Source organism: Bufo bufo, chromosome 2, assembly GCF_905171765.1.
Source record: "Bufo bufo chromosome 2, aBufBuf1.1, whole genome shotgun sequence".
In the NCBI taxonomy this organism is placed as follows: domain Eukaryota; kingdom Metazoa; phylum Chordata; class Amphibia; order Anura; family Bufonidae; genus Bufo; species Bufo bufo.
This window is the reverse complement of record NC_053390.1, coordinates 304,640,205-304,668,187: the sequence shown is the minus strand read 5'-3', so window position 1 is coordinate 304,668,187 and position 27,983 is coordinate 304,640,205. Positions and strand designations below refer to the sequence as shown.

The 27,983-nt window shown below is 41.4% G+C and overlaps 1 protein-coding gene and 2 gene segments (V, D, J or C); all 3 read right to left on the bottom strand.

Annotated features, from left to right (window-relative positions):
- The window catches only part of LOC120989007, a 769,594-nt gene that overhangs the window by 124,601 nt on the left and 617,010 nt on the right, over positions 1–27,983 (bottom strand). The window lies entirely within an intron of this gene.
- LOC120989011 overlaps positions 1–27,983 on the bottom strand; it is a 326,239-nt gene that overhangs the window by 293,102 nt on the left and 5,154 nt on the right.
- The window catches only part of LOC120989010, a 369,628-nt gene continuing 355,619 nt past the window's right edge, over positions 13,975–27,983 (bottom strand). Inside the window, 6 exon segments of the C gene segment in view lie at positions 13,975–14,189; positions 18,641–18,759; positions 21,284–21,622; positions 22,633–22,956; positions 23,454–23,777; positions 25,117–25,440. Coding sequence covers positions 14,181–14,189; positions 18,641–18,759; positions 21,284–21,622; positions 22,633–22,956; positions 23,454–23,777; positions 25,117–25,440 — 1,439 coding nt within the window.

Here is a 27,983-nt window from a genome sequence, read left to right as displayed (position 1 = left end):
GCGGTCAACCTATACTGTTTTACACTACCGTGTATCCGGAGAATTTTTTCTTGGTACCAGGTACGTTCACCTGCTCATTTACCAAAATCTTCCTTACATTTCGGATGGTCCCGTTAGGGTCAGCGTGCTGGCTTTAGGGGCACGATCATCCCACTAGGTACCCCCCCCCCTCTTTGGCTTCGCCGGCAGTTAGTGGTCCCGCGAGGCCGACACCCCGCCTCAAACGTACGGAGGCACCTGCCCAACGCGCCACCTCGTTAGTAAGCCGCCTCGCATGTTGCATAGAGAGGGCCTCACCTGTCACTCCCTTCCCCTAGTCCTGTCTTACAGTCACCGAGAGGCCAACGCTCCTGCCGCTACCACGAGTGGCCTCATTACCCCCTCGCGCCAAATCATAGGTAGAGCCTCTCAAAGCCGCTTGGCAATTAGCAGGGCCTCATCTGTCACCATGCAAGTGTAATTTTTTCGCCATTTGGCCTAGCTAGCCAGCACGATCCTGCGTGGCCTCAAATTAATCAAAATTTTTTATTGTAGTATGTCGCTGGATGGGTTGGAAAACCTCTCCCTACCTGGCACCCCTGCTAGATCTGTCACTGCTACTTCGGGAGACGATCTAGCCAGTCCAGCGTCCATCCGGTCCTGGACAATTCCACGCATCACGGCGGAGTTGAGGAAACGGCATGTTCCCTTCCCCGCCACGGCAAGGAAAGCGGAGCTGTTCCGGCTGCTACGCGCATCAACCAATACTAGCGATGCGGGGGAAGGACCCAGCCAGTCCGGCACCGGGGACATCCATGCCATGCTGGCCTCTCTGATGACATCCATGTCAACGGTCAACGCCAGGCTGGAGAGGCTAGAAACGGTCACCACGACCCTCTCCTTGGCGGGTCCGCCACCGGCGGCATCACCGGCACCGGTCGGTTTGCCGGTGATCACACCGTCCACTAGCGTGGAGGACCGGGAAGTCAACCCGGCGCATATGATTCCTGAGCACTTGAAACGGGATATCCTGGAAGGTAAGGATATAAACCTGGCCTCCCTTCTGATTGCCTCCCAGGACGTGGTTGAAAACACGACGTACGCCTATGACGAGGTGTCAGTTGTGGTCAAGTCCAGGGATGCCCGGCTCAATAGGAAATTGACCATTCCCGAATTCGTGTTGGCCTTCGGAATCTACAGAGAGGTCATCTGTGCGGTCTACCCCAACAGAAGGGAGGAATTCGACCTCTACTTACACAAACTGGTGGATTTGGGCAACAAATACGGAGGGTCAGCGTTTTATGACTACCACAGGTCTTTTTCGGCAAAGGTGGCAGGGGCTTTCTCCCAGTACAGAGTCCGCTCCAACTGGGCGAGGATCGACACGGTCATTTTTTGTCGCCACTTCGCAGGCCTTAGGACCCCAGCCTGTGCGCACTGCTCCTCCACGGCCCACACCACCAATTTCTGCCCGAACACGTCGGTCAGACAGGGCCCCTCCCAGGCAGCTGGTCCCTCCGGGGTCCCGGAGAGACTGGCCCGGGACAAACTGGGTCGGCCGATCAAATTTCTAGGCAAATCCATGATTTGCAATAATTTCAATGAGGGATCCTGTAATTATAACGGATGTAAATTGTTACATATATGCACCAAATGTTTCCGGGCACATGCCAAGTCCATGTGTCCAAATAAAATGTTTACAAAACCGTATCTAACAACCATCAACATGCCAGTTTTTACCGCGCTCATGTCGCAACACCCCTCCAGGCATCTCTCAGATTTCCTCGTTTCAGGGTTGACAGAAGGATTTCACACGGGCATCCTGTATATGCCAACAGGCACCCTGGAATGTCCCAATCTTTTATCCGCTCTACGCAACCCCACCGCCATTGACGCCCTCATAGCCCAAGAGGTAACAGAGGGTTTTGTGCTAGGTCCTTTCAAGACTCCCCCATTCGCCACATGGCGCACCAACCCCATTGGCGTCGTCACTGGGAAATCTTCCCAGAAACAGAGGCTCATCATCGACCTATCGGCACCTCACGGGACGGGCAACCCCAGTCTCAACTCCCTCATTCCCTCGGAGGAATTCTCTCTGCAGTATACCACTATAGATCACGCCATCACGGCCATCAGTCAAGCAGGGGTAGGGGCGTGGCTCAGCAAAACCGACATCGCCAACGCCTTCAAATTACTACCGATTCACCCTACACTGTGGCACCTGCATGGCATCAAGTGGTCTGGGGATTATTATTTTTTCTCCCGATTGACCTTCGGGTCCAAAAGCAGCCCGGCCATCTTCGACGTGTTTGCGGAAGCGTTATGCTGGTTGCTATTGAATATAGCAAGGTGCCCGTTGGTTTTACATTACCTTGATGACTTCCTATTGGTGGAAGAAAACACTTCCCCTCCTTCCAGCCTCAGAGCCACCATCAAGCTGTTCAAGGAACTGGGGGTCCCCCTCTCCACCAAGAAGACAGAGGGGCCGGACACGATCATCACCTTCCTGGGTATCCAGTTGGATTCAGCTTCAATGCAAGCCAGTTTGCCGTCCGGGAAGATCCAGGACATCCTCACCCACATAGACGGCTATCTTCAACTCGGCACCTGCAACCGCAGAGAACTACAGTCCCTGCTGGGCTCCCTGAACTTTGCCATGCGCATCATACCCCAGGGTCGCTCATTCATATCACGGCTTCTGCACCTCTTCCCCTTGTTCCTACACGACTCGCACAGGTTGTCCCTGGATGCCCACGCTGCGGCGGATCTGGGAATGTGGAGGAGATTTCTGTCCACCTGGAATGGCAGGAGCTTGTTTCTCCCTCAGCTGTCGGACTCTTCCCCCTCTATCTGGTCAGATGCGGCATCTACCACAGGCTTTGCGGCCATATTTGGGGACGATTGGCTGTGGGGCGGCTGGCCTCCTGAGGTCCAGGGTCTGGAAGGATTCTCCACTACCTCAGCGCTTTTTGAGATCTATCCCATCGTAGCGGCTGCCGTGGCGTGGGGTCATTTATGGGCAAATCTGGCGGTCCGCTGCTACTCGGACAACCAAGCAACCTGCCAGATCATAAACAAAGGTCGTTCTAAATCCCTCACAATCATGAGGTTCATGCGAAGACTTACCTGGCTGGCCGCCAGCAATAATTTTTTCTTGCATTGTTTCCATGTCCCGGGGGTGTGCAATTCGGCTGCTGACAATTTGTCTCGCTTCAAATTTCAGGCATTTCATCAGGATCTCCCATCAGCATCACCCACTGCCTCCAGCACCCCATCATTTCAGCAACTCATTCTGGACTAGAGGCCATCATGCGGCATAGCCAGTCTTTGTCCCACTTTTCACTATCAGTCAATACACATAGAGCATACGACAGAGCGTTCACACTATTCAACAGATTCCTGATAGAACACAACATCACGCACCCTTTCATCATGACGTCTGTTTTGGGATTTGCTTCTTTCTGCCACCTCAAACTAAAAATGTCATACAACACCATCAAACTATATCTTACTGGCATTCAACATCATATGCTAATCCTGCACCCTAACTACACCAGCTTCATGGCCTCCCACCAAATCAAAACAATACTCAGAGGCATTCAGAAGACGGAACCCGCACGTCCAGCCCAAAGGCTGCCCATCAACAGTCATATTTTCAAGGCATTATCCGACCTGCTGGACGCCACACCTTTTGATACAAATACCAACGTGGTCATCAAAACTGCTATTTACTTAGCCTTCTACGGGTTCCTGAGGCCCGGGGAATTCACTACCACCTCTACGTCCCAAACCTCATCTTGTCTCCTTGTCTCCCACTTATCTAAACACCTGGATCACTACATCCTGACCTTACCTCACTCCAAGAGTAGTCAGCATTCACCCGTCAACGTCTCATATTACCCCACGCACAACAAATGGTGTCCGGTGAAGGTGCTGGACACCTACCGTCAGCTTCACAGGTTCCTACCCTCTCAACCGCTACTTCAACTTCATGGATCGGTGCTCACCACGACCACCTTCATGATCCATGTCAGATCATTTCTCACCCAACTGGGCCTTGACGCGGCCAACTACTCGGGGCACTCCTTTCGCATCGGAGCTGCATCCACGGCCTCCAGTGCCAACATCCCTGCTCATGTTATCAACAAATTGGGACGCTGGAAGTCATCCGCTTACGCACGATACATTCCCAATCCAGCGCAAGAGTTAAGAGTGGCTTTCCAAAGCATGTCGGGTTGAGCTGTTTACATGTTTTATTGGTTACAAATAAACTGGTTTATTTCCATTTTTGCCCTCTTCTTTCTTAGGCCTACCTCGTCCTCGGTTTCGGCACACCACAACCGACTGCATTTCTTTCCCTGCATTCCAGGGCTCTTCTCTGTACTACCGTAAGCACCTAACACAAGTATTAAGGCATTTGCCTGGATTTGTGGGAGGGGCTGAGGTCCGCCTCCAGCCTATTTAGGGCACCCCCCTTACCTGGCTCCTGCACCGTCTGAGGTCTGAGCTTTGTCCCTCCCACCACTCCACTCATTTACAAACTCATTTCTTTTATGTCTTTTCCTTGGGTGGGCCCTCTTCTTTCTTAGGCCTACCTCGTCCTCGGTTTCGGCACACCACAACCGACTGCATTTCTTTCCCTGCATTCCAGGGCTCTTCTCTGTACTACCGTAAGCACCTAACACAAATGAGATTTAAAAAAAATATAGTATAGAGAACACATGTGTTCGGTATAAGAGCTCATGCACAAGATCGTATCAGTCCGATTGCAGATTCACAAAACACAAAGGGGCACGTTTTAGACGCCAGTCTTAATAGCCCCCATACCTGGCGGTAGATCTGCCAGAGTTATGAAGAGGCGTCAGCCTCTACTTAACTTTCCTCCACCACTTCTAAATGTAAGACTGATTCCTTGCTGTCTTACATTTAGACCATTTTCTAAGCCTAAAACAGGTGTAGAAAATGGTAAATGAGATGGGCCTGCCAGTCCGTCCCCTTCCCTGCCCATGGCGTGCCCACTGTTTTAGACCTGCCGTGAGCGGGGAGAAGTCGCAGATTGCTGCGCAAAGGACCTTTGCGTTGCAATCTGCGCCAGAATTACTACTAATTTAGGTGTATTTCCGTTTGATAAATGACCCCAATAATGGACAAGAATAGGACATTGGACACATCTTTTTTGCAGGGCCATGGATCGGACATATGGATGCGTAGATCTGTCCGCATCTTTTGTGACCCTGTTGAAATCAAGCCCATAGGTAGTGCCTGAACCAAGGTCAATATACTTCAGACTTCAGAGATATCCTAATGGTCCTTAGATACCTTGTAGTGTGCAGTTACTACACCCTGAACTAGACAAAAGCAGAGGACTCACCCTATTATGGACAACCCCTAATCTGACACTGCGTCCTAACCCTTAACGTCACTAGTGCACCCTACACACTGAAGGCTTTTTCTCCTATGCATTTTGCCTGTAGATTTAACCTGGCTATAGCCATCTGCGCTTAGATGCATGCCATCACGCTGCAACTAACGTCCCTGATGAGCCAGGATAATTCTATTGGCTATTCTTAGGCTGAAACCATACAGATATACAGATATATACACTCACCTAAAGAATTATTAGGAACACCATACTAATACGGTGTTGGACCCCCTTTTGCCTTCAGAACTGCCTTAATTCTACGTGGCATTGATTCCACAAGGTGCTGATAGCATTCTTTAGAAATGTTGGGCCATATTGATAGGATAGCATATTGCAGTTGATGGAGATTTGAGGGATGCACATCCAGGGCAGGAAGCTCCCGTTCCACCACATCCCAAATGCTCTATTAGGTTGAGATCTGGTGACTGTGGGGGCCATTTTAGTACAGTGAACTCATTGTCATGTTCAAGAAACCAATTTGAAATAATTTGAGCTTTGTGACATGGTGCATTATCCTGCTGGAAGTAGCCATCAGAAGATGGATACATGTTCTCATTCTGTTTACGCCAAATTCGGACTCTACCATTTGAATGTCTCAACAGAAATCGAGACTCATCAGACCAGGCAACATTTTTCCAGTCTTCAACAGTCCAATTTTGGTGAGCTTGTGCAAATTGTAGCCTCTTTTTCCTATTCGTAGTGGAGATGAGTGGTACCCGGTGGGGTCTTCTGCTGTTGTAGCCCATCTGCCTCAAGGTTGTGCGTGTTGTAGCTTCACAAATGCTTTGCTGCATACCTCGGTTGTAACGATTGGTTATTTCAGTCAACGTTGCTCTTCTATCAGCTTGAATCAGTCGGACCATTTTCCTCTGACATCCACAAGGCATTTTTGCCCACAGGACTGCCGCATACTGGATGTTTTTCCCTTTTCACACCATTCTTTGTAAACCCTATAAATGGTTGTGTGTGAAAATCCCAGTAACTGAGCAGATTGTGAAATACTCAGACCGGCCCGTCTGGCACCAACAACCATGCCACGCTCAAAATAGCTTAAATCACCTTTCTTTCCCATTCTGACATTCAGTTTGGAGTTCAGGAGATTGTCTTGACCAGGACCACACCCCTAAATGCATTGAAGCAACTGCCATGTGATTGGTTGACTAGATAATTGCATTAATGAGAAATAGAACAGGTGTTCCTAATAATTCTTTAGGTGAGTGTAGATCTGAATAGAATCTATGTAATGGTAGGCTAGTCATTGTTTCATTGTTTAACATTTTTAGATATTTTGCAACAATAATTTCTGAAAAGGTTCATTACATGTTCAGTAATAACTGTTGCTAAACAAATCAAATATTTTCATATTGAAAAGATCATTGGTTAAAAAAGTGATAAAGGCTATGTACACCTTTGGGCGCCTTTTTTTTATTATTATTATTGCATTGTACTTATTTTGAGCTAAAAATCTTTTTTTCAATGGGTCTTTATTAAAAATAAGTAATCCTCTTTTTTATATAGAGCTGAGATGCTGTAGTAGCTGCCTGTAGATTTTATGTATTTTCTGTCGGTTGGGGAGCTGATGGGGTCCTTATCTCTGCTCTCTGACATTATAAACACTCCTTATAGCTCAGCTCTTATCTTACTGATAAGAATGTGGATTAAATAAGTGTTTTTTACCTCAGTAGTTTAGAGATAATTGTTATTAAATGACGGGCACAAAGTGAAAGCACTAGTTGCACAGTTAGAAAAACAGTTTTCCCTTTGTGACGGAATGGCTCAATATTTTTAATAAAGGCCATATGAAAATATGATGTTTATCCAAAAATGAGTAAAATGCAATCATAAACAAAAATTGCCTCCGAAGGTGTCCATAGCTTTCAAAGCTATATAACAAAATTGGTTAAAAAGTACAGATTTCACACCTTTTTGACACTTTCATATGGCAGTATTTCGGTCAGTATTTTTCTTCAACTGTACCTAAACTTACAAATTCACTGTATTAAAACCTACTATTAATGTGACAAAATAAATTTTTGTAATATGCTTTAATTATTTTTTTCACTTTTCTTAGTGAAATGGGCATCTGAATTTCAGGTGCCTATTGTGGTTTACAATCTGTACTTCTGTACACTGCTGTGTAAGGGAATATGAATTCACAAAGGTTGCACTGAGCACTGTACAGGCCGGAGCTTCATAGCACATCATTGCTCCTGCCTGTACCAGCCCTGCTCTGCTAAAGCCCGACAAAGATAAGAAAATCCTTTAACAGTCCCACCATGGGGAAATTCCCAATTGGGGTTATGTCAGGCTTTAGCAGAGCAAGCATAGGCAGAGGAGCCATATGCTATGGAGTATCTGCCCTGTGCTCGATCTGCTCTGTTAATAGCCTGTATTGATGTTGTATGCAGGCTATTAGATGAGTGAACAGAGGTCAGGAGCTCCATAGCATATCACTCCTCTACCTGTGCCTACTCTGCTAAAGCCTGACATAACCCATCTATGCCAGGCCTTAAGAGAGCAGTGTTGGTACAGGCAGGAGTAGCAATTTGCTATGGAGCCACTGCCTGTACATAGATTAGGGCAGCCTCAGTGAATCCTTACCACAGCAGTGTACAAGAGTATGGATTCCAAGGCCCAATAGGCATCTGGACGGTCCGCCCCTGGCTATAATAGCACATCTAACAGTGCTAAAAATATGTTAACTATGACTAGATTAGCAGAATGTGATGTCAACCATCACTCTGTTAGCAGCATGTAAATATTCCCAGATATAATAACATAGAAGAGTATAATATATAAAATGTTCATGATCAATTTCACTACCGTCCAGAAATGTAAAAGTAACTCCTATTAATAATAGAGGAAATGTCCACAATCTAAGGGGTGAAATTCCACAAGCTGAGCCTGTAACAATACACATCAGGCAGGGAAGCCATCTATAATATAGGCAGACAGGTTTAACACTATTGTAACCTCCAATCACTGCTGACGATGATAGCCATGTACTGTCTGAATATAGTAGGAACTAGACTTCCCATGCCTTAAGTAGCTCACCGTTAGATGAGACGCTGTATGTCCGGTCACCTCAACTCGCGTTTTGCGTAAGCTTCGTCAGGAGGTGACATCAGGAGGGGAAGAGGAGGAAATAAAGGTACCTCTAACGAATCCAATTGGTCCTATCTATCATATGTATCAAAGATGGTGGAGTATCTTTTGGCACAAGCTCAGTGTCTAAATCCGCATATGTTTCCTTCCACCCATTGTCAATGGCTACTCAAGCCCGGAAGGAAACATACAGGGATTTGGACACAGCATACACCAAAAGATATTCCATTATCTTTTATGCATCTGATAGATAGGACCAATTTGATTCTTTATTTCCTCCTCTTCCCTTCCTGATGTCACCTCCTGACGAAGCTTACCCAAAACACGCATTGAGGTGACCGGACATACAGCGTCTCATCAACGGTGAGCTACTTAAGGCATGGGAAGTCTAGTTCCTACTATATTCAGACAGTACACGGCTATCATCGTCAGCAGTGATTGGAGGTTACAATAGTGTTAAACCTGTCTGCCTATATTATAGATGGCTTCCCTGCCTGATGTGTATTGTTACAGGCTCAGCTTGTGGAATTTTACCCCTTAGATTGTGGACATTTCCTCTATTATTAATAGGAGTTACATTTCTGGACGGTAGTGAAATTGATCATGAGCATTTTATATATTATACTCTTCTATGTTATTATATCTGGGAATATTTACATGCTGCTAACAGAGTGATGGTTGACATCACATTCTGCTAATCTAGTCATATTTTACATATTTTTAGCACTGTTAGATGTGTTATTATAGCCAGGGGCAGACTGGGAACTTAAAGTGGCCCTTGAAAAAAACTAAAAGTGGCCCCATTTTATAGGCCACCGGGAAATTTACATGTAAGGTCTATGGCCAATCCGCTCCTGATTATAGCATCCCAGGGTGCTCATAAGTTGTAATATGTGAAGCATGTGTATGTCCGCTCTTAGGATACACTGGTGGATCATTTGTATCAATTCTTTAAAATGGCAGACTTGGTTCAGTGCAGGAATTGTTGTGCATTTATTTCATGTTCCACTCTTTGGAGATTCGGATGCTGTCAGATCTGTAGACAGTTCTCCTTACTGCAGCAGGAAATTGCATTTTTGAAATCTGAGATATTTAAATTATCTGTTAAACAAACTCCAGCTAGGGCTGCTGCAATGCCACTGCCACAGAGGACCCCCAGAAATGGCAGATGGGTTACTGTAGGTTCTGGAAGACTTAGAGTGGTGGATAGAAGACATGTCCCACAGTCGGTGGTTCTCCATAATTCATTTGCAGCACTCTCAGAATGTAAGGACAACATGGATATGGACTCAAGCACAGAGGGTGAGAAACCATCGACTCCTATGTCTAATGTATGCAAGACTGCAGCCAAGGACAAAAAAGATAAAGTGAAGTCTCAAAGGAAGCAGCTGTTGCTGGGTGATTCAATCATAAGAAGTGTGGAGCTTAAAGAAAATGGTTTTGTGAGATGTCTCCCTGGGGCTACTGCTAGAAGAGATAGAAGACGTATTATTAATATTGTTAAGCAAGCAAAGCAGGAAAGGGACGTGGATGTTCTTGTCCATCTAGGGACAAATTACCTGGCTTGCAATGAAGTGTCAGAGGTGAAAAAATCTTTTATCACACTTGGTAATGACGTACAGGAATTTGCATCCACCATTTCATTTTCTGAAGTTCTGCCTGTGTATAATGTTCAGAATGATAGGCAGAGGCGCATAAAGGAGTTCAACATATTGCTTGGTAAATGGTGTCAAGAGCAAGGATTTGGCTTTGTTTCTCATGATAGCTCTACTTGGAATAGAAAGGAACTGTACAAAAAAGATGGTTTGCATCTTTCTCTCAAAGGAACAAATGTACTTAGTGAACAACTCCAAGAATTTGCGAAAGAGTATTTAAACTAGGAAGGGGGGGCAAAAGAGTGAAAATAAAAGAGTCCAATTGCCCCCCGAAACAATGCCAGAACAGGTCAGAAGCACAGAGGTTAAGAAATGATAAGCTCAGAATCCTGTCTAAAAATGCTCGCAGTTTAGGTAAAAAAATCAATGAACTTGGGTCAATAATGGCATCTGAGAATGTAGATTTAGTGGCTGTTACGGAGACATGGTTTAATGAAAGAAATGACTGGGACATAACCATACCAGGGTACTCTTTATACAGAAGAGACAGAGAAGGCAAGAAAGGAGGAGGAGTGGCCCTGTATGTGAAAGATAGCATTAAATCTAACCTAATACAAGTTGGTGAGGCCAACAAAGAGTCAGTTTGGGTTACGTTGCAGTTTGCTAATCATGCAGTAACTCGTGTAGGTGTGATATATAGACCACCTGGTCAAGTTAAAGAACTAGATGATCTACTAGTTGAAGAAATAGCTAAAATGACAATGAAAGGAGAAGTTATCATTATGGGAGATTTCAATCTTCCAGATATAAACTGGAAAACCAAAATAGCAAGTTCTACCAGGAGTACAGATATTCTAAATTCCCTACTGGGGTTATCTCTACAACAAGTGGTTGAGGAGCCGACCCGGAGGGAGGCCATTTTGGATTTGGTATTCACAAATGGGGATTCGGTATATGATGTCATTATAGGCGAAACCTTGGGATCTAGTGATCACCAGTCAGTGTGGTTTAATATAAGAACTGTGAAAGAGTCCCACCACACAAAAACAAAAGTTTTAGATTTTAGAAAAACAGACTTTTCAAAAATGAAATTAGTCATAAATGAGTCCTTATCAGACTGGAACGGATTACATGGAGTCCAGGAGAAATGGGACTACTTAAAAGGTGCATTATTGAAGGCAACAGAAAATTGCATTAGACTTGTCAGTAAAAGCAAAAAAAGGAAGAGACCACTGTGGTACTCAGCAGAAGTGGCCCAAATCATTAAAAATAAAAAGCTAGCATTTTGTAATTATAAAAAAACCCAGAGCAATGAAGATAAGGAAATCTACAAGATTAGGCAGAAAGAGGCCAAGCAAGTTATAAGAACTTCTAAAGCGCAGGCAGAAGAAAAACTAGCTCAGTCTATGAAAAAAGGGGATAAGACATTCTTTAGATATATAAATGAAAAAAGGAAATTAAAACAAGGAATAACTAAATTAAAAACTTCTGTTCAGTTTTTACAAAAGAAAAAGGAGAAGGACCTCCACTAGAAAGGCTGACTAATAAATCGTTTGATGCATGTGTCTTTACAGAGGCAGATGTTCTAAGTTTGCTGTCTAAAGTGAAGACAAATAAGTCACAGGGGCCTGATGAGATACACCCAAAATTATTAAAAGAGCTTAGTGGTGAGCTGGCAAAACCGTTAACAGATTTATTTAACCAATCATTAGTAACAGGAGTCGTCCCGGAAGATTGGAAATTGGCAAATGTCGTGCCCATTCACAAGAAAGGTAGTAGGGAGGAATCGAGCAACTATAGACCAGTGAGTCTGACATCAATAGTAGGCAAATTAATGGAAACCCTATTAAAGGATAGGATTGTGGAACATCTAAAATCCCATGGATTGCAAGATGAAAAACAACATGGGTTTACTTCAGGGAGATCATGTCAAACAAATCTTATAGATTTTTTTGACTGGGTGACTAAAATAATAGACGGTGGAGGTGCAGTAGACATCGCATATCTGGATTTTAGTAAGGCTTTTGATACTGTCCCACATAGAAGACTTATCAATAAACTGCAGTCATTGAGCATGGACTCCCATATTGTTGAGTGGATTAGGCAGTGGCTGAGTGACAGACAACAGAGGGTTGTAGTCAATAGAGAACATTCAAAACAAGGTCATGTTACCAGTGGGGTTCCACAGGGATCTGTACTGGGACCAATTTTGTTTAATATCTTCATAAGTGATAGTGCAAAAGGCCTCGATGGTAAGGTTTGTCTTTTTGCTGATGACACAAAGATATGTAACAGGGTTGATGTTCCTGGAGGGAAACGCCAAATGGAAAAGGATTTAGGAAAACTAGAAGAATGGTCAGAACTCTGGCAACTGAAATTTAATGTGGATAAGTGCAAGATAATGCACCTGGGGCGTAAAAACCCAAGGGCAGAATATAGAATATTTGACACAGTCCTGACCTCAGTATCTGAGGAAAGGGATTTAGGAGTAATTATTTCAGAAGACTTAAAGGTGGGAAGACAATGTAATAGAGCAGCACGAAATGCCAGCAGAATGCTTGGATGTATAGGGAGAGGTATAAGCAGTAGAAAGAGTGAAGTGCTTATGCCGCTGTACAGAACACTGGTGAGACCTCACTTGGAGTATTGTGCGCAGTACTGGAGGCCATATCTCCAGAAGGATATAGATACTCTAGAGAGAGTTCAGAGAAGAGCTACTAAACTAGTACATGGATTGCAGGATAAAACTTACCAGGAAAGGTTAAAGGATCTTAATATGTATAGCTTGGAAGAAAGAAGAGACAGAGGGGATATGATAGAAACTTTTAAATAAATAAAGGGAATCAACTCGGTAAAGGAGGAGAGCATATTTAAAAGAAGAAAAACTACCACAAGAGGACACAGTTTTAAATTAGAGGGGAAAAGGTTTAAAAGTAATATAAGGAAGTATTACTTTACTGAGAGAGTAGTGGATGCATGGAATAGCCTTCCTGCAGAAGTGGTAGCTGCAAATACAGTGAAGGAGTTTAAGCATGCATGGGATAGGCATAAGGCTATCCTTCATATAAGATAGGGCCAGGGACTATTCATAGGATTCAGATATATTGGGCAGACTAGATGGGCCAAATGGTTCTTATCTGCCGACACATTCTATGTTTCTATGTTTCTATAATTGTTGGTTTTAAGGATATTTAATACAAATTGGTATTTTTAAGGGAACATTATGGCTATATATTTTTTTCTATGGATAATGTCATTTTGGAATATCTTGTTCCTGGTTATTATCATGTATAGGAAGAATGGTATGAAGACACTTTCAATATTTGTACATCAAAACCAGGAGTGGAACCTATGGAGAAAGTGGGCGTTTTGGACATACTCATGTTTTTAGCTTATAAATATTGATACAAAATACTGACCAAATACTGACCATGTGAAAGTAGCCTTAAAACAGGTTTTGCCATCAACAGAACTTTGTATTTTAGCTTGCAGATTTATTCTCAGAAGCATGGACCCTAAATGGAAAATACTTATGTTCTGTACGTTTAAATGTTTCGATAGCAAACCGTACAAGAGCCTAAAGGGAAAATGCATGGAAAACATTAATTGCATCCAGATCTACTGTAATTTTTCTTTCCAGAAACTCATAAAACATAAACTTTTATATGGTATTTTCGCAGCCCAATTATTACTAAGACACCCTCTTGTCAGCAAGAAGTTACAAATATACCTTTCTAATATACTATAACCTTCATCCAGTGCAGTGCTTAAGGTTAGTTTAGAGAATAGAAATATAACTTAGGCTCTAAGAAAGAAGAATTTACACATATATATGAAAGGACAGATGGAAGCAATGCCGTTTTTGTGTTAACATAAAATATCTTTATTGCACATATTGTTACATTTATGGAAACAGCAAACGGTACAGTAATAAGTAATATTAACAATACTGGGATGCACACAGGCCTGGAGAGGAAAGTATTTACATAGCTTTAGCAGATAAATGCTTGGTAACATTGTATTGCATCACAGAGCTAAGATCTTCTTCTGGAACAGAGCATAAGCCTGTTCCAGCGGTATTATTTTACCTGCAGATGAAAAGAAGAAAAAATAATACTGTTAATGTTAGGTACTATTATTTTACAGAGTAACACAGAATTGCTCCTTAATCTGCATACAGTAAGTTGTCATCTGTCTATCTGCAGTGAAACTTCTCTAAAAGACTTCCCTAATGCTGGATGCAAAATGGCTATCTTCTTTGAGAATACTACCCCCTAGAACAGTGGTTGGCAACCTCTGGCACTCCAGCTGTTGTGAAACTACGACTCCCAGCATGCAAACTTCCTCTACTCTTCTCTGTACTCTCATATAAATGAATGGAGCATGCTGGAAATTGTAGTTTCACAAGAGCTAGGGTGCCGAAGGTTGCTGACCCCTGCCCTAGAAAATGGCTTTTCACTACAATCAGCACGCTCGTCTTAAAGATATTTTAGGGTGGGTTCACACATAGGGGGTCATTTATCAAACTGGTGTAAGGTAGAACTGGCTTAGTTGCCTATAGCAACCAATCAGATTCCACCTTTTATTTTTGACAGCTCCTTTGGAAAATGAAAGGTGGGATCTGATTGGTTGCTATGGGCAACTAAGCCAGTTCTACTGTACCCCAGTTCGATAAATGACCCCAATAGTTTTTGTGCACTTTTGTGGTTTGAGTTGTTTTTTTTTTTTTTGCTCCAGCTCAACATGTTATCTGAATGTCTATGGGAAATAGGACACCCAGCACGCACAAGCATTTGTTTTAGTTTTTTTTTTTGCTATTGGCGTTTTTAATTACTGTATGTGTTGTTTTTTGAGAGGTCTCTGGTGTTTTTGTTTTTAAACAGCAAGTTGAAGCGTTTTGTTTTTTTTTGGTGTTATTTCTCGGTATTTTGATATCTTTTCTATAGAGGGAAAAATGGCAGAAAAAACATAGTTCACACAGTTTTTCTTAGAAACACAATGTAGTAAAAAAAAAAAAAAATCGCTATAAACACTGCTTGGGTTATGGACAAACCGTGAGCAGTTTCTATCTATTGCAATGAGAATATTGCATATTTTACATAAGGTAGTCAGTAGGTAATTTCATATGTTGTAGGTGAAACTGCAGCTCCCAGCATGCTCCTTTTACTTCTGTGGGGGTTCAGAGAACAGCCAAGCAAGTGTGCATACTGGGAGATGTAGGTTCTCAACTCTTGGAGTGCCGGAGTTTGCTGATCCCTGCTTTAGGTTGTCCTGCCAAACATATTTATTACCAGTCTAGAGGATAGGTGATAAATATTTGATCTCTTACTAAGGCCTCTTTCAGACGGGCGTTGCGGGAAAATGTGCGGGTGCGTTACGGGAACACCCGCGATTTTTCCGCACGAGTGCAAAACATTGTAATGCGTTTTGCACTCGCGTGAGAAAAATCGCGCATGTTTGGTACCCAAACCCGAACTTCTGGCTTGGGATCGGTGTTCTGTAGATTGTATTATTTTCCCTTATAACATCGTTATAAGGGAAAATAATAGCATTCTGAATACAGAATGCATAGTAAAATAGCGCTGGAGGGGTTAAAAAAAAATAATAAAAAATGTAACTCACCTTAGTCCACTTGATCGCGCAGCCCGGCATCTCCTTCTGTCTCCTTTGCTGAACAGGACCTGTGGTGAGCATTAATTACAGGTAAAGGACCAGTGGTGACGTCACTCCGGTCATCACATGATCCATCACCATGGTAAAAGATCATGTGATGACTGGAGTGACGTCACCACATGTCCTTTAACTGTAATTAATGCTGACCACAGGTCCTGTTCAGCAAAGGAGACAGAAGGAGATGCCGGGCTGCGCGAACAAGTGGACTAAGGTGAGTTAAATTTTTATTTTATTTTTTAACCCCTCCAGCGCTATTTTACTATGCATTCTGTATTCAGAATGCTATTATTTTCCCTTATAACTATGTTATAAGGGAAAATAATAATGATCGGGTCTCCATCCCGATCGTCTCCTAGCAACCGTGAGTGAAAATCGCACCGCATCCGCACTTGCTTGCAGATGCTTGCGATTTTCACGCAACCCCATTTACTTCTATGGGGCCTGCGTTGCGTGAAAAATATAGAGCATGCTGCGATTTTCACGCAACGCACAAGTGATGCGTGAAAATCACCGCTCATGTGAACAGCCCCATAGAAATGATATGGGTCTGTATTCAGTGCGGGTGCAATGCGTTCAACTCACGCATCGCATCTGCGCGGAATACTCGCCCGTGTGAAAGGGGCCTAAGGGCTCGTTCACACGACCGTTAGTGTCTCGTACCCGTGCTGTGAACAACAAATTGCGGTCCGCAATGCACGGACACCTTCCGTGAAGCAGGCACATGGGGATCGCAGACCCATTCACTCGAATGGGTCCGCGATCCCTCCGTTCTGCAAAAATATACAGCATGTTCCATCTTTTTACGGTGTGGAGGCACCAGAAAGCACTCCGTAGTGCTTCCGTAGTGTTCTGTTCCGTGCTTCCGTTCCGCATCTTCGGATTTGCGGACCCATTGAAATGAATGGGTCCGCATCCTTGATGCGGAATGACAGCGGAACGGTGCCCGTGTATTGCGGATCCGCAAATGCGGTCGTGTGAACGAGCCCTAAGGCAGGGATCATTTGTTCCTTCTTATCCACATGTCTGTGGTGAAGACTGATGAGGAGATTTAATGAAGCTGTGGTCAAGCATCCATCCTGCTACCCACTTAGGATATGGCCACATGGTGCGATCGCGTAAAAGTTGTGACACGGCCACACCGCAGTCGAGTACCATTAAGGGCTGTTTCACACGAGCGGATGCCATGCGTGACATCCGCTCCGTGAATGACAGCCAAGACCCGATGCAGACTGCAGAAGCACGGAGCATTAACATGATTGATAATGCTCCGTTCCTCTCTGTGATCTCTTTACTACGAAATTACAGTGACAACTTTATCTCCCTGTGATTTCGTAGTAAAGAGATCACAGAGAGGCACGGAGCATTATCAATCATGTTAATGCTCCGTGCTTCTGCAGTCTGCATCGGGTCTTGGCTGTCATTCACGGAGCGGATGTCACGCATGGCATCCGCTCGTGTGAAACAGCCCTAACAAAGCAGACTGACTAAGCAGTGCAGTCCTAATCAGTTTAATTAGAGCCCACTGCGACTTGTACAGCCACCTGGTACTTGACCAAAGCGCAGCTGTGTCGCAACCGTGATACGATCTTGCATGTGGTCTTATCCTTAAAACTCTTTCAAAGTTACTAAAACAGCAGAGTATACTTTCTGTAACTTCCATAGAGTCTGAAGGAATTGGCAGCATGCATGCTTGTCCGCAACTCCTTTCAAACTTCTCAAAGTAGACATGGGGTGAGGAGGAACTTTAAAGTGAGAAAATTTAAAGTGAATCATCACCAGGTCCTGTTCCTAGCTGGAGCTTCATGCTTCCTGAACATGGACCGCATTAAATGGGTTGTCTGAGTTGTTTATTTTACAAGTCATGAAATGTATTAAAATTAGGGATGAGCGAATCGACTTCGGATGAAACATCCGAATTCGATTTGCATAAAACTTCGTTCAATAACAGGGAAGTTAGATACACTTTTTTCACAGAGAAACATGTATCTAAGGTGGCTTACAGGTAATGTGTCATCAGAAATTGACCTACTGTTTAAATCATGTTTTTATATTAAACATTTTTTAGAATCTTTGGTGAGTTTATAAAAAAAAATGTCCATGTCACTATCTGACTATCTGTATTAAAAAAAGTGTATAATCCTGCAGTTTTCACGCCGGCCACTTGGTTTAATAATTGGTCATGATCTCCTGTTCTGTACAGGTAACTTTTCAGTAGCCATTATCATTATCATCACAAGCCGAATTAAAATGACAAGTAACACCTCTATATAGATAAGACAGGATCCACCATTCAGAATAGGTGAAGCCACAGCTTATCAACTCCTTCCTGGCCTCTACAAAGGTCACAGAGAATGCCTAGAAAACTCTTCCATAAAAGTCCCCTCCTGTCTATTGTGAATATGGCCCATGTGGCTACACTCAAACAGAAAGTCTTAACATATTTTAGACCTAGTGATTATAGTGACATGGAAAGATTAAAAAATATGTTTAACATAAAAACATGATTTAATTTCTGATGACATAGTTTATGCAAATAGGAACATCTATATGATCTTATGGCATACCATATACATATCTGAATATATAAAAATAATGGTCCATGAACTTGGATCTCCACCAAGTATAGAGTGCCCAAACCTTCAAGCAGATTTCCATTACCAAACACCTAAGAACCATTTTCAATCAATGGAGCCTGAGGTGTGAAGAATCTATACAGTGTTGTAGCTCACTTCCTCTATAGACTGGTGGAGGTCCAAGTGTAAGATTCCCTTTTATTAACTTCAATGTTTTCTTTTATGTACAGTTTATGCAATGACAAATACTGAGACGTTATTACTATCCAGTTTCTATGATTCGCATTTCGCACCTTAAAAACAGTTACAGTAGCACTGTAGAAGAGACTCAGAAGGAAAAGCACTATGAAAGTGGAAGCTGTGGACCACAGGTTATCAATATCATCATCTTCCTCTATGAAAAGTATATGGGCTGTTGGGATGTGATAAAAATAGTAATATTAACACTAATTAGTGCATCAAAATTTGCCAGACATGAGTATATAAAATGAATAGGGGGACATTCACTGATCTGGACAGTAAACATACATTACATGCATGCACATACATATACACATACACTAGTCAGTCATATACCTAACATCTCAAGACCTTATACTAGGTTTTAGGGTATTACCACACAGCGTGGTCTTGTCGCAGTTGTGACATGGCTGCACTGTGGTCATGTACTGTGCGGCCGTACAGCTACAGTGGGCTCTAATTAGGCTGCACTGTTTAGTCTGTATCGTTAATAGCCACAGAACACCTTCTATACTGCATGGCCATTAACAATGCAGACAAACTAAGCAGTGTAATCTTTATTAGCTTATCTAGACCCCCTAAGGCCATATGGCGGTCTGATACTTGACCGCAACATGGCAGCATTGTAACCACGACATGACCATACCATGTGGTCATACCCTTAGAGTGCTGGGGTCAAAATCAATGGTTGGTGGTATCCTAAAACATGGTTGCTTGCAATAATATATTTTGGAGTTAAATATTCAAGTGTTTTCCTAACAAGGCAATAACACAATTATTACTATTATATATTTTTTTAACTTTATTTCTATGTATTTGTGATGTGAAATGGCCTGCATTATAACCAAGCTACCAGTGTCCAGCAGATAAACTCAGTTTTACCTATCATCTGGTTAATATTTGGTCACATTTAATAGGTGCCATGGATGCATATGCCCATGCCCATATCATTGTTTGAAACCATGTCACCGATTTATTATTTCAATATATTTTTACACATATATTTATATATATATATATATATCATAAAATTATGAACACCTCACACTAGTACTCAATAATTTTTCTCCGATATTTCTTTATGAAGGTTTTTGTTGGTATAAGCATGGGTATAATATTTGGTATATAATCTACTGGTTTATACCCCTATTCAGTTAGCTGGAGCTCAAGTCAAATTCTTAAAATATAAAAAGGAGCAGCAGAGGTTTGCTTCTATTATACAGGCCTAGGGCCAATAAGGTGCACAGCAGCAATGCTTATTCAGTAGATAAATTGATTTCTGTTTATCCTAAATTTTGTCCACATTTTTGGACAATATGGCCTTATCATCATCTGTCAGTCAGTTAAGTATTGAACTCTTAGAATGTGCAATTCAAAGTGAGCATAATAGTCAGCATACTCATCTTTATAAGCGTTTGCACATGGGATTAATTCAGTAGAAGATGTGAAGTTGTGCCAAATGTACTAGGTAGACGCATTTCTGAGATGCATGGCTACTGGCAGCATAAGCATCCAGAATTCTAGTGACACATATGGGTCAGTCTAGATGGCCTATATTTATCAGATGAGGTGCGCAACCAACCACAATACTGGATCAACCCATTTTATTCAGAAAGGAATATTAATAATATTCCATGTCTCTTGTCCACACCTTAGTTAAATCCCACCATAGTTTTATGTATGTGTTCCTTGCTACATTTTATATGATATATTGATTGTGCTGACCCACCTCCAACTGATGATCAAACTATCAGCTATTAAGTAAGAATAAAGACTGCTAGATGGCCACACTCCTGTGCTTTACATGACATCAGATGTATACAGGTGGCTGACAAAATCTTACATGACATTTAGATGCCTTCAAGTTTTATATTTTACCATCATATTCTGATTTAATTTAATTGCTAATTTATTATATTTATATATGTAAGCCATATAAAATGTCTTTTCAAACTCTTTAAAAAAAAGTATGTGTAGGTAATGTTTTAGTCACAGACTAGAAAGTTTACTTAGATCGTGTTTTGCTTGAAATGAACACTTCTGGAGTACTCACCAGAGCACAGTACTCACACTTTGTAGTTTAATTCAAATAGATTTTGGGTTTAGTTATATTTTTATGGTAAACTATATTACACTTCTTAAAAATCTGTTTATAGTTTATAAAAAGTTTATAGGTTTTTTTTTTGAACCTTAACTCTTCCATCCTGGTCTGTTTTATGTGTATACTATATAGATTATCTAGGTGTCTACTTATAAAACTCCTATATGGACGTACAGTATGTGTACAGTATGCTATTATGGTTCCTAGTTCAAAGATATGGTGCTCCAACCGATGATTTAGGCAAAAAACAAACATTAGCCTATAGAAACCTTGCATAAGAATGGAAGTGCTTATGCAAATGGTGTCAGGTGATAGACTACATGGAGCTACACAAGAAATACAGCTACACACACTCCACACATAAAACAAACATTTTATAGATTTTTTTTATTTCTACTTTTCAATATGCAGACAAAGTTCAATGAAGTTAATGTACAAAAACAAGACTAACAGACCCCAAGATAACACTTCTTCCTCCTTCTCATTCCACACATGACATAGGGAATCACAAGAGGAAGAGATAGCAGGTCTTTCTGTAAGGACTGTTAACAGGAATCAGACATAACGAGGGACACATTCACGGAAGTTGCTTTACCAGAAGTTTTGTCAACGCTTCTCTGGGTGGCCTGAAGTGGTAATGCTTCATGACCAAACGTACAGGTAAAAGTGTCTCCATTGTTCCAGTCCTCTATGCTTGATAGAGTCAATGTGCTATATTGGAAGTAGGATTTATTGACAGAAGAATAAGGATCTTCCATAGGTTTAGTGGTCACAACATATCTTTCTATAACCTGATCATTCTTTGACCACCTGATAAATGAGTCTGGTGGAAAGAATGACTTTCCAACACATGTCAGTGTGAGAGATTCTTTATTATTTAGTTCGTCTTGGTGCGGTCCGAAAAGATAAACTGTAGGTTTCTGAGGTGTCTGGCCTGGAAGCAAAATGAAATCATTATTAGTCTATATCATTAATGGCTTTGAATTTTTGATATCTTGAATCTGATCTTGCCAATATTTGTTTCTGACTCGTGAATTAACAATATAGTATGGGGGAGATTTATCATCTCCCTACACCTTGCTTTCATCATAAAACAATCACAAAACTGCGTTTTGCAACTTTTAAAACAACGCAATTTGCTTTTTTTTGCTGCTCTCAGCAGTTTCCAAAAAGGGAGCGGGTGTTGTATGGGCAGGGCTATTGGCCTGGGTACATTCATCATCATTTACTCCAGAAACTGGCATAAATGATGGCTGAAATCTATGCCTGCTGCAAGCGGAAGTAGATTTCAGACTGCTGAAGGAGGCATTTTGTTGGTGGCAAGGCCTGCGCCTCATCATAGATTGAATGCCTTCTCCAGGCCCTATCAAGACCGAAGAAGCACACATATGATGTCTCAGTTATTGGGACAATGAATACCGCTAAATGTATTGGATGCCTCTAGTACAATGCATTGCTTTCTCTCTGTAGTGACCTATACATATTATTGTATACAATTATAGTTATACAGTAATAGTAATAATTATTAATACAGTTAAAATTATTATATAGTTATAAAGACTAGAACACGCCTCAGTGGACAATATAAACCTTCAAGGATATGGAATCTACTAGTGAAATAAAAATAAAAACTTTTTTATGTTTAGGCTTCATGTATAAGGTCTTTTTATGGAATTGAGTTGTATAGATCCATAGGGAAGCACAAAGAGATTTTTATGTCATGCTCTACATTATCACCTTATATAGCATGGTGCCTCACAGCAAAACCATACAGAAGCGCACGGAGCGCCCGGCGTAATACAGAGACTTTATGTGCTGCCATACAGAGTCTATGTGACAATGCCATGTGCAAGGAATCTGTCTCTTAAGATACACATATAAAAATTTATCCAGATATGTCTATTGTACATTTGGAATGCAGGATCATTATGTCATAAAACTTACTTTTATCTTTCGCCAGGATTACATTCTTTGGGGATGTAAGGTCTGGATGTTTCACTCTGCATTCAAATTTCTTACTATACCAGTCATCAGCACACACTGATGCTATGGCCTTGATAGAATATGAACCAAATTGGAAGACAGGGTTATCAAGTACAGTCTCAAGCTTGGCTTCAGACCCCAGATCATACCAGGAGACCTCTAATCCATCTGTATTCTGCATATTGGAGATTATACAGGCGAGTGGTGCCTTTTTATTATAGAATATGGTCTCAAAAGATGGAGGCTCAACAGCAACTTGGATAACCCCGGGCACAGGTGGTGCTTCTGCAGATATAAAGAATATTTCCTACCATAAGACATATTTTAAGATTCCATTAGCAGTGTTAAAATCCTGACATGTCCTCAAATAAGAGGGAGATTTATGAAACCGTCTAAAAGAAAATCAGTCCTTGTTGCCCATAGCAACCAATCATCATGCAACTTTTATTTCTCATGGAGACTTTAAAAAAATTAAAGCTGCTCTGTGATTGGTTGCTATGGGCGTATGATATCTTACGATTGGGGGTATGATATATTTAAAAAAACTGCACTTTAGTTTACTACAGATGTAGTAGAGTTAACAAACATACTTTATGAGATGTGTTATCTAAACTAAATGCGTTAAGCAAACACCTTCGATTGCTTTTCAATGGCTTTTGTTTCAAGATAACGCAATAATTTAAGAAATTTAAGTTAAGAGTTTGTGTGTTAACTCTGCTACATCTGTATACTAACTTAAAGGTGTGTGATCTTTGAGCATAATGAATCGTAATTTAACTTACCACAGGTATGGGATTTGCTCAGATTCCTAGTTTCAGAAATGCCAGAATGTACTACATTACAAGAGTATATGGTGTCTTCATCCCATTCCTTCTTAGATACTGTGATATAGGAGTTTAGCGCAAAATTTCCATTGCTCTTTTGAAAGAGGTTGCCTGTCGTGGTGTTCAGGGTTGTTTCCACGTGGTTTTTGAACCATTTCACTTGGATTTCCTTGGGAAAAAAGTTGTTCATGGCACACACGATTGTGCCTTTGCCATTCACATAAAGGTCATCTTTTACAGGAGCATGCATGGTCACTTCTGGATTTAAAATTCGACCTGGTCCTGGGGCAGAAGTGAAGAGATTCAGTACATTTGCAATACAGTTATTCATGCCATCAGCACCCTTACAAAACAGAAGTATTACTACATTTATTTTCAAGTATTTGGTTAATGACGTAAGTCATATGACCAAATAAAAATTTGTAATGGAAAGGGGCTTACTCTTTTTTATCTGAGGTCTATAAAATCAGCTAGTTACAGGACCAGAATATGATTTTGATCTTAAATATTATACAAACATAATTTTATTTTATTTTATATATATATATATATATATATATATATATATCAGCAATGGTGATAGGTGCTATATGAATGCTACTGTTGCTAGTATAATAAGCCCCTGTTTCTGCCCTTCTCCTCCCAGTTAGGCCTCTTTTACACAGTCAGTGTTTGGTCAGTGATTTCCATCAGTGATTGTGAGCCAAAACCAGGAGTGGAGCCTGCACAGACATAAGGTATAGGCCTCAAGCACACAACCGTAGTGTCTGTCAACATCCGATCCACATTTTCTGTAGATTTGATGTGAAACCATTAATCTCAATGGGGCCGCAAAAGATGCAGGCTGCACCCGTGTGCTGTCTGCATCCGTAAGCCCGTTCCGCGGCCTTACAAAATAAAAATAAAATGTCCTATTCTTGTCTGTTTTGCTGTTTTGCAGACAAGGATAGGACATTTATGAATGAGTGAAAAAAAATGGCGACAGGCTCTCGACCAATATCTGTGTTTTGCGGATCCGCAATTTGCAGACAGCAAAAACGGCTACTGCCATGTGTATGAGGCCTAAGGGAAAGATCTCCACCTGTTTTGTGTTTTGGACCTTCACCTGGTTTTAGCTCACAATCACCACTGGGAATCACTGATCAAACACTGTGTGAAAGCGGGTATAAATTTAGGTATATCAGTCTGAGGCCCCATTCACACGACCGTATTTTTGGTCCGCATCCGGTCTGCGATTTTTGCAGATCATACACGGACCCATTCATTGCTATGGATCTGCCCCCCCAAAAAAGACAGCCTCTACATAACTTCTAAATCTACGCCAGCTCTCTTGTTGGCATAGATTTAGACCATTTTCTATGCCTAAGATAGGCGCCGCAATCTGTGCCAGCAGTACGCGTAATATACACGTATTTCTGTTAGTAAATAACCCCCTATACTTCTTACTAAGGGCTATGCTACAGTATTTCATGGACTGCATGTTAAAATATCTTGAAATGATAAATCAACCCAAATATTCATATATCTGTAAACAGACATAGTTCTATTATATTAATAGTGACAAATCAATAGCAGTGTAAGAGACTATTCAGACACATTTGTGAACATTAAAGATTCTTACCGTCATTATCATTACCTTCTTTCACAAGTTTCACGGCCTTGGTGTTTTGTGAATGTTTTGCCACACAGTAATATGGATCGCGAAGGTTCCAGCTGTCAGCTGTCACTTTTATTTGTGAGCTGGCCAAATAGGTACCAGTAGTGGATTGCAGGACTGGTTTGTATGTCAACATGCCATTGGTAAAGCTGTTATTGGACTTATCGTTCCAGGTGAAGTCAATCGTTTCTGGAAGGAAATCTTTGGCCAAGCAACCAACGGTGACGGAGGAATCCTGAGATGTGCCGCAAGAAATGAGTGGAAAGAGAGATGGTGCCTGCTGTGTAGCTGAGAATACAAGCAAACGGTGGAAGGCATAAGTTCTTGGTTAGGAGGTGAAGCTTGGCAAAAGCTAAGAGGAGAAGGCTTGAAACGCGCTTTGTTCAAGTTAGTTGTAAATCAGGAGTTATAGTTATGTAAGTGGTAAGAAAAGAACTACAAAGGGCAGATTGATCATTTGGTTAGTAGTAAGGACTCATCACATTTATAGACAATATTATATATGGAAATATATATGAGCACTGCACCAGATGAAGGGTTGAATTTACTGAGAAATAATACTAAAATGCAGTTAGGAGACAACACAATGTAACTCCATGTTTTAGCAGATGACATTATGCATCTATACTTGTGCCTGCATTAGACATTTTAAGGCTTCTTGTATATTGTAAGATACTTCTCTAATTATATCCTCTAGCAGTATATCATTATACAGTCCATAGCTCTTCTCTGTTAAGCATATTGTGTACTGACTCTCCCAACACCATATGTTAGACGACAAGCAGGGCTCAAATATCCAGATTATAAAAGTAGATTTATTTCTCTTACTCACAGACCACATTATTAGGCTGCTATCACACAGTCAGTGATTTCCATCAGTAATTGTGAGCCAAAGCCAGGAGTGAAGCCTACACAGAGATCAGGTATAATGGAAAGGTTTGCCCAGGTTCTATGTTTCTGACCTGCACATGGTTTGGGGCTCACAATAACTGATGGAAATCACTGATCAAACACTGACTGTATGAAAGCCGGCTAAGAGTATTCTACTTCAACTTTCTATTGGGCCTGCTAGGCTAGCGTTCTGTTCACATCTGTCTCTGCCCTGGTACAGGAGCAGAACAATGAGAATGAACAGTGCAGATGTGAATAGTGCCCTAATCTGACCAAACGTGTTCAGTTATTAATATTATTTCCCTAGCTAAATATCTAAATTGACATATATATCATAGACTTTTGTGAATACTGAATGTAGTTTCATTGTGGATATTCCCAATGTAGTTCAATGTGAAAAACCCTTTGTCTTCAGAGAGCAGATCATTGGATCTTAGATCTGTATGGTCTTCAGTCCAATACAAGGTAACAGTTTACAAAAATTACATCTCCCCATGCTTTTTATACATATTATTGCATCACAGATTAACACTTTATATGTCCAAATCCTCCTGAGCCTTGCAATGTGCTCATTAACCCACTATGTACTTAGATTTAAGAGCTACATTATGTTCTGTTCTCCGTACAGTACATATGGCAGTAGACAAGGCCATACCTGCCCTGGCTCTTTGTAGTAGCAAATGCATATTTATACATAGTGGAGTTGATATAAGGATAAGAAGAGAACTCTATACCAGTGAAATACATGTATGACATTATCAGCACTAGACACGTTTAACACTACATTTTTACGTTAGCTTTATCACACCACTGTATGGAGCCATGCACTTATATTGACTAGATTATGTAAGATATAGCTATGTATTCTAGTAGGACATTTTGTCCCATCTAAGCATCATACTGGGCTACACAATCTTCCTGTTCAGCTAAACTCTAACCCCCTACTCATTCTGTTCAGACTGCACCCATACATTTCATGCTGTATGCTCATCCACTGTGTATGAATATGATTCTGTACTGTACCACATGCTTTCTACCCAGCTGTTCTCAATCTGCCATTATACTTTACCATTCGTGCATTGAACTCAACTGTACAACCTGGACTGACTGCTTTTTACCGATTTATACTGTACTTGCTATATCTTCTACAGAGCTATACTTCACAAGCAATACTTTCTACTTAGCTATACTATACTAGCTATGCTTTCTACTGAGCTATACTGTATTATCTATGCTTTCTACGGAGCTACACTGTACTAACTATGCTTCTACTGAACTACACTGTACTAGATATGTTTTCTAAGCTATACTATACTAGATATGTTTTCTACTGAGGTGTACTATACTAGCTATGTTTTCTACTGAGCTATACTGTACTAGCTATGTTTTCTACTGAGGTATGCTGTACTAGCTATGTTTTCTACTGAGCTATATTGTACTAGCTATGCTTCCTACTGAGCTATACTGTACTAAGCTATACTGTGCTAGCTATGCTTTCTACTGAGATATACTGTACTAAGCTATACTGTGCTAGCTATGCTTTCTACTGAGATATACTGTACTAAGCTATACTGTACTAGTTATGCTTCTACTGATATATACTGTACTAGCTATGCTTTCTACTGAGCTACACTGTACCAGCTATGCTTCCTACTGAGCTATACTGTACTAAGCTATACTGTGCTAGCTATGCTTTCTACTGAGCTATACTGTACTAGCTATGCTTCCTACTGATCTATACTGTACTAAGCTATACTGTACTAGCTATGCTTCCTACTGAGCTATACTGTACTAAGCTATACTGTGCTAGCTATGCTTTCTACTGAGCTATACTGTACTAAGCTATACTGTACTAGCTATGCTTTCTACTGAGATATACTGTACTAAGCTATACTGTACTAGCTATGCTTTCTACTGAGCTATACTGTACTAGCTATGCT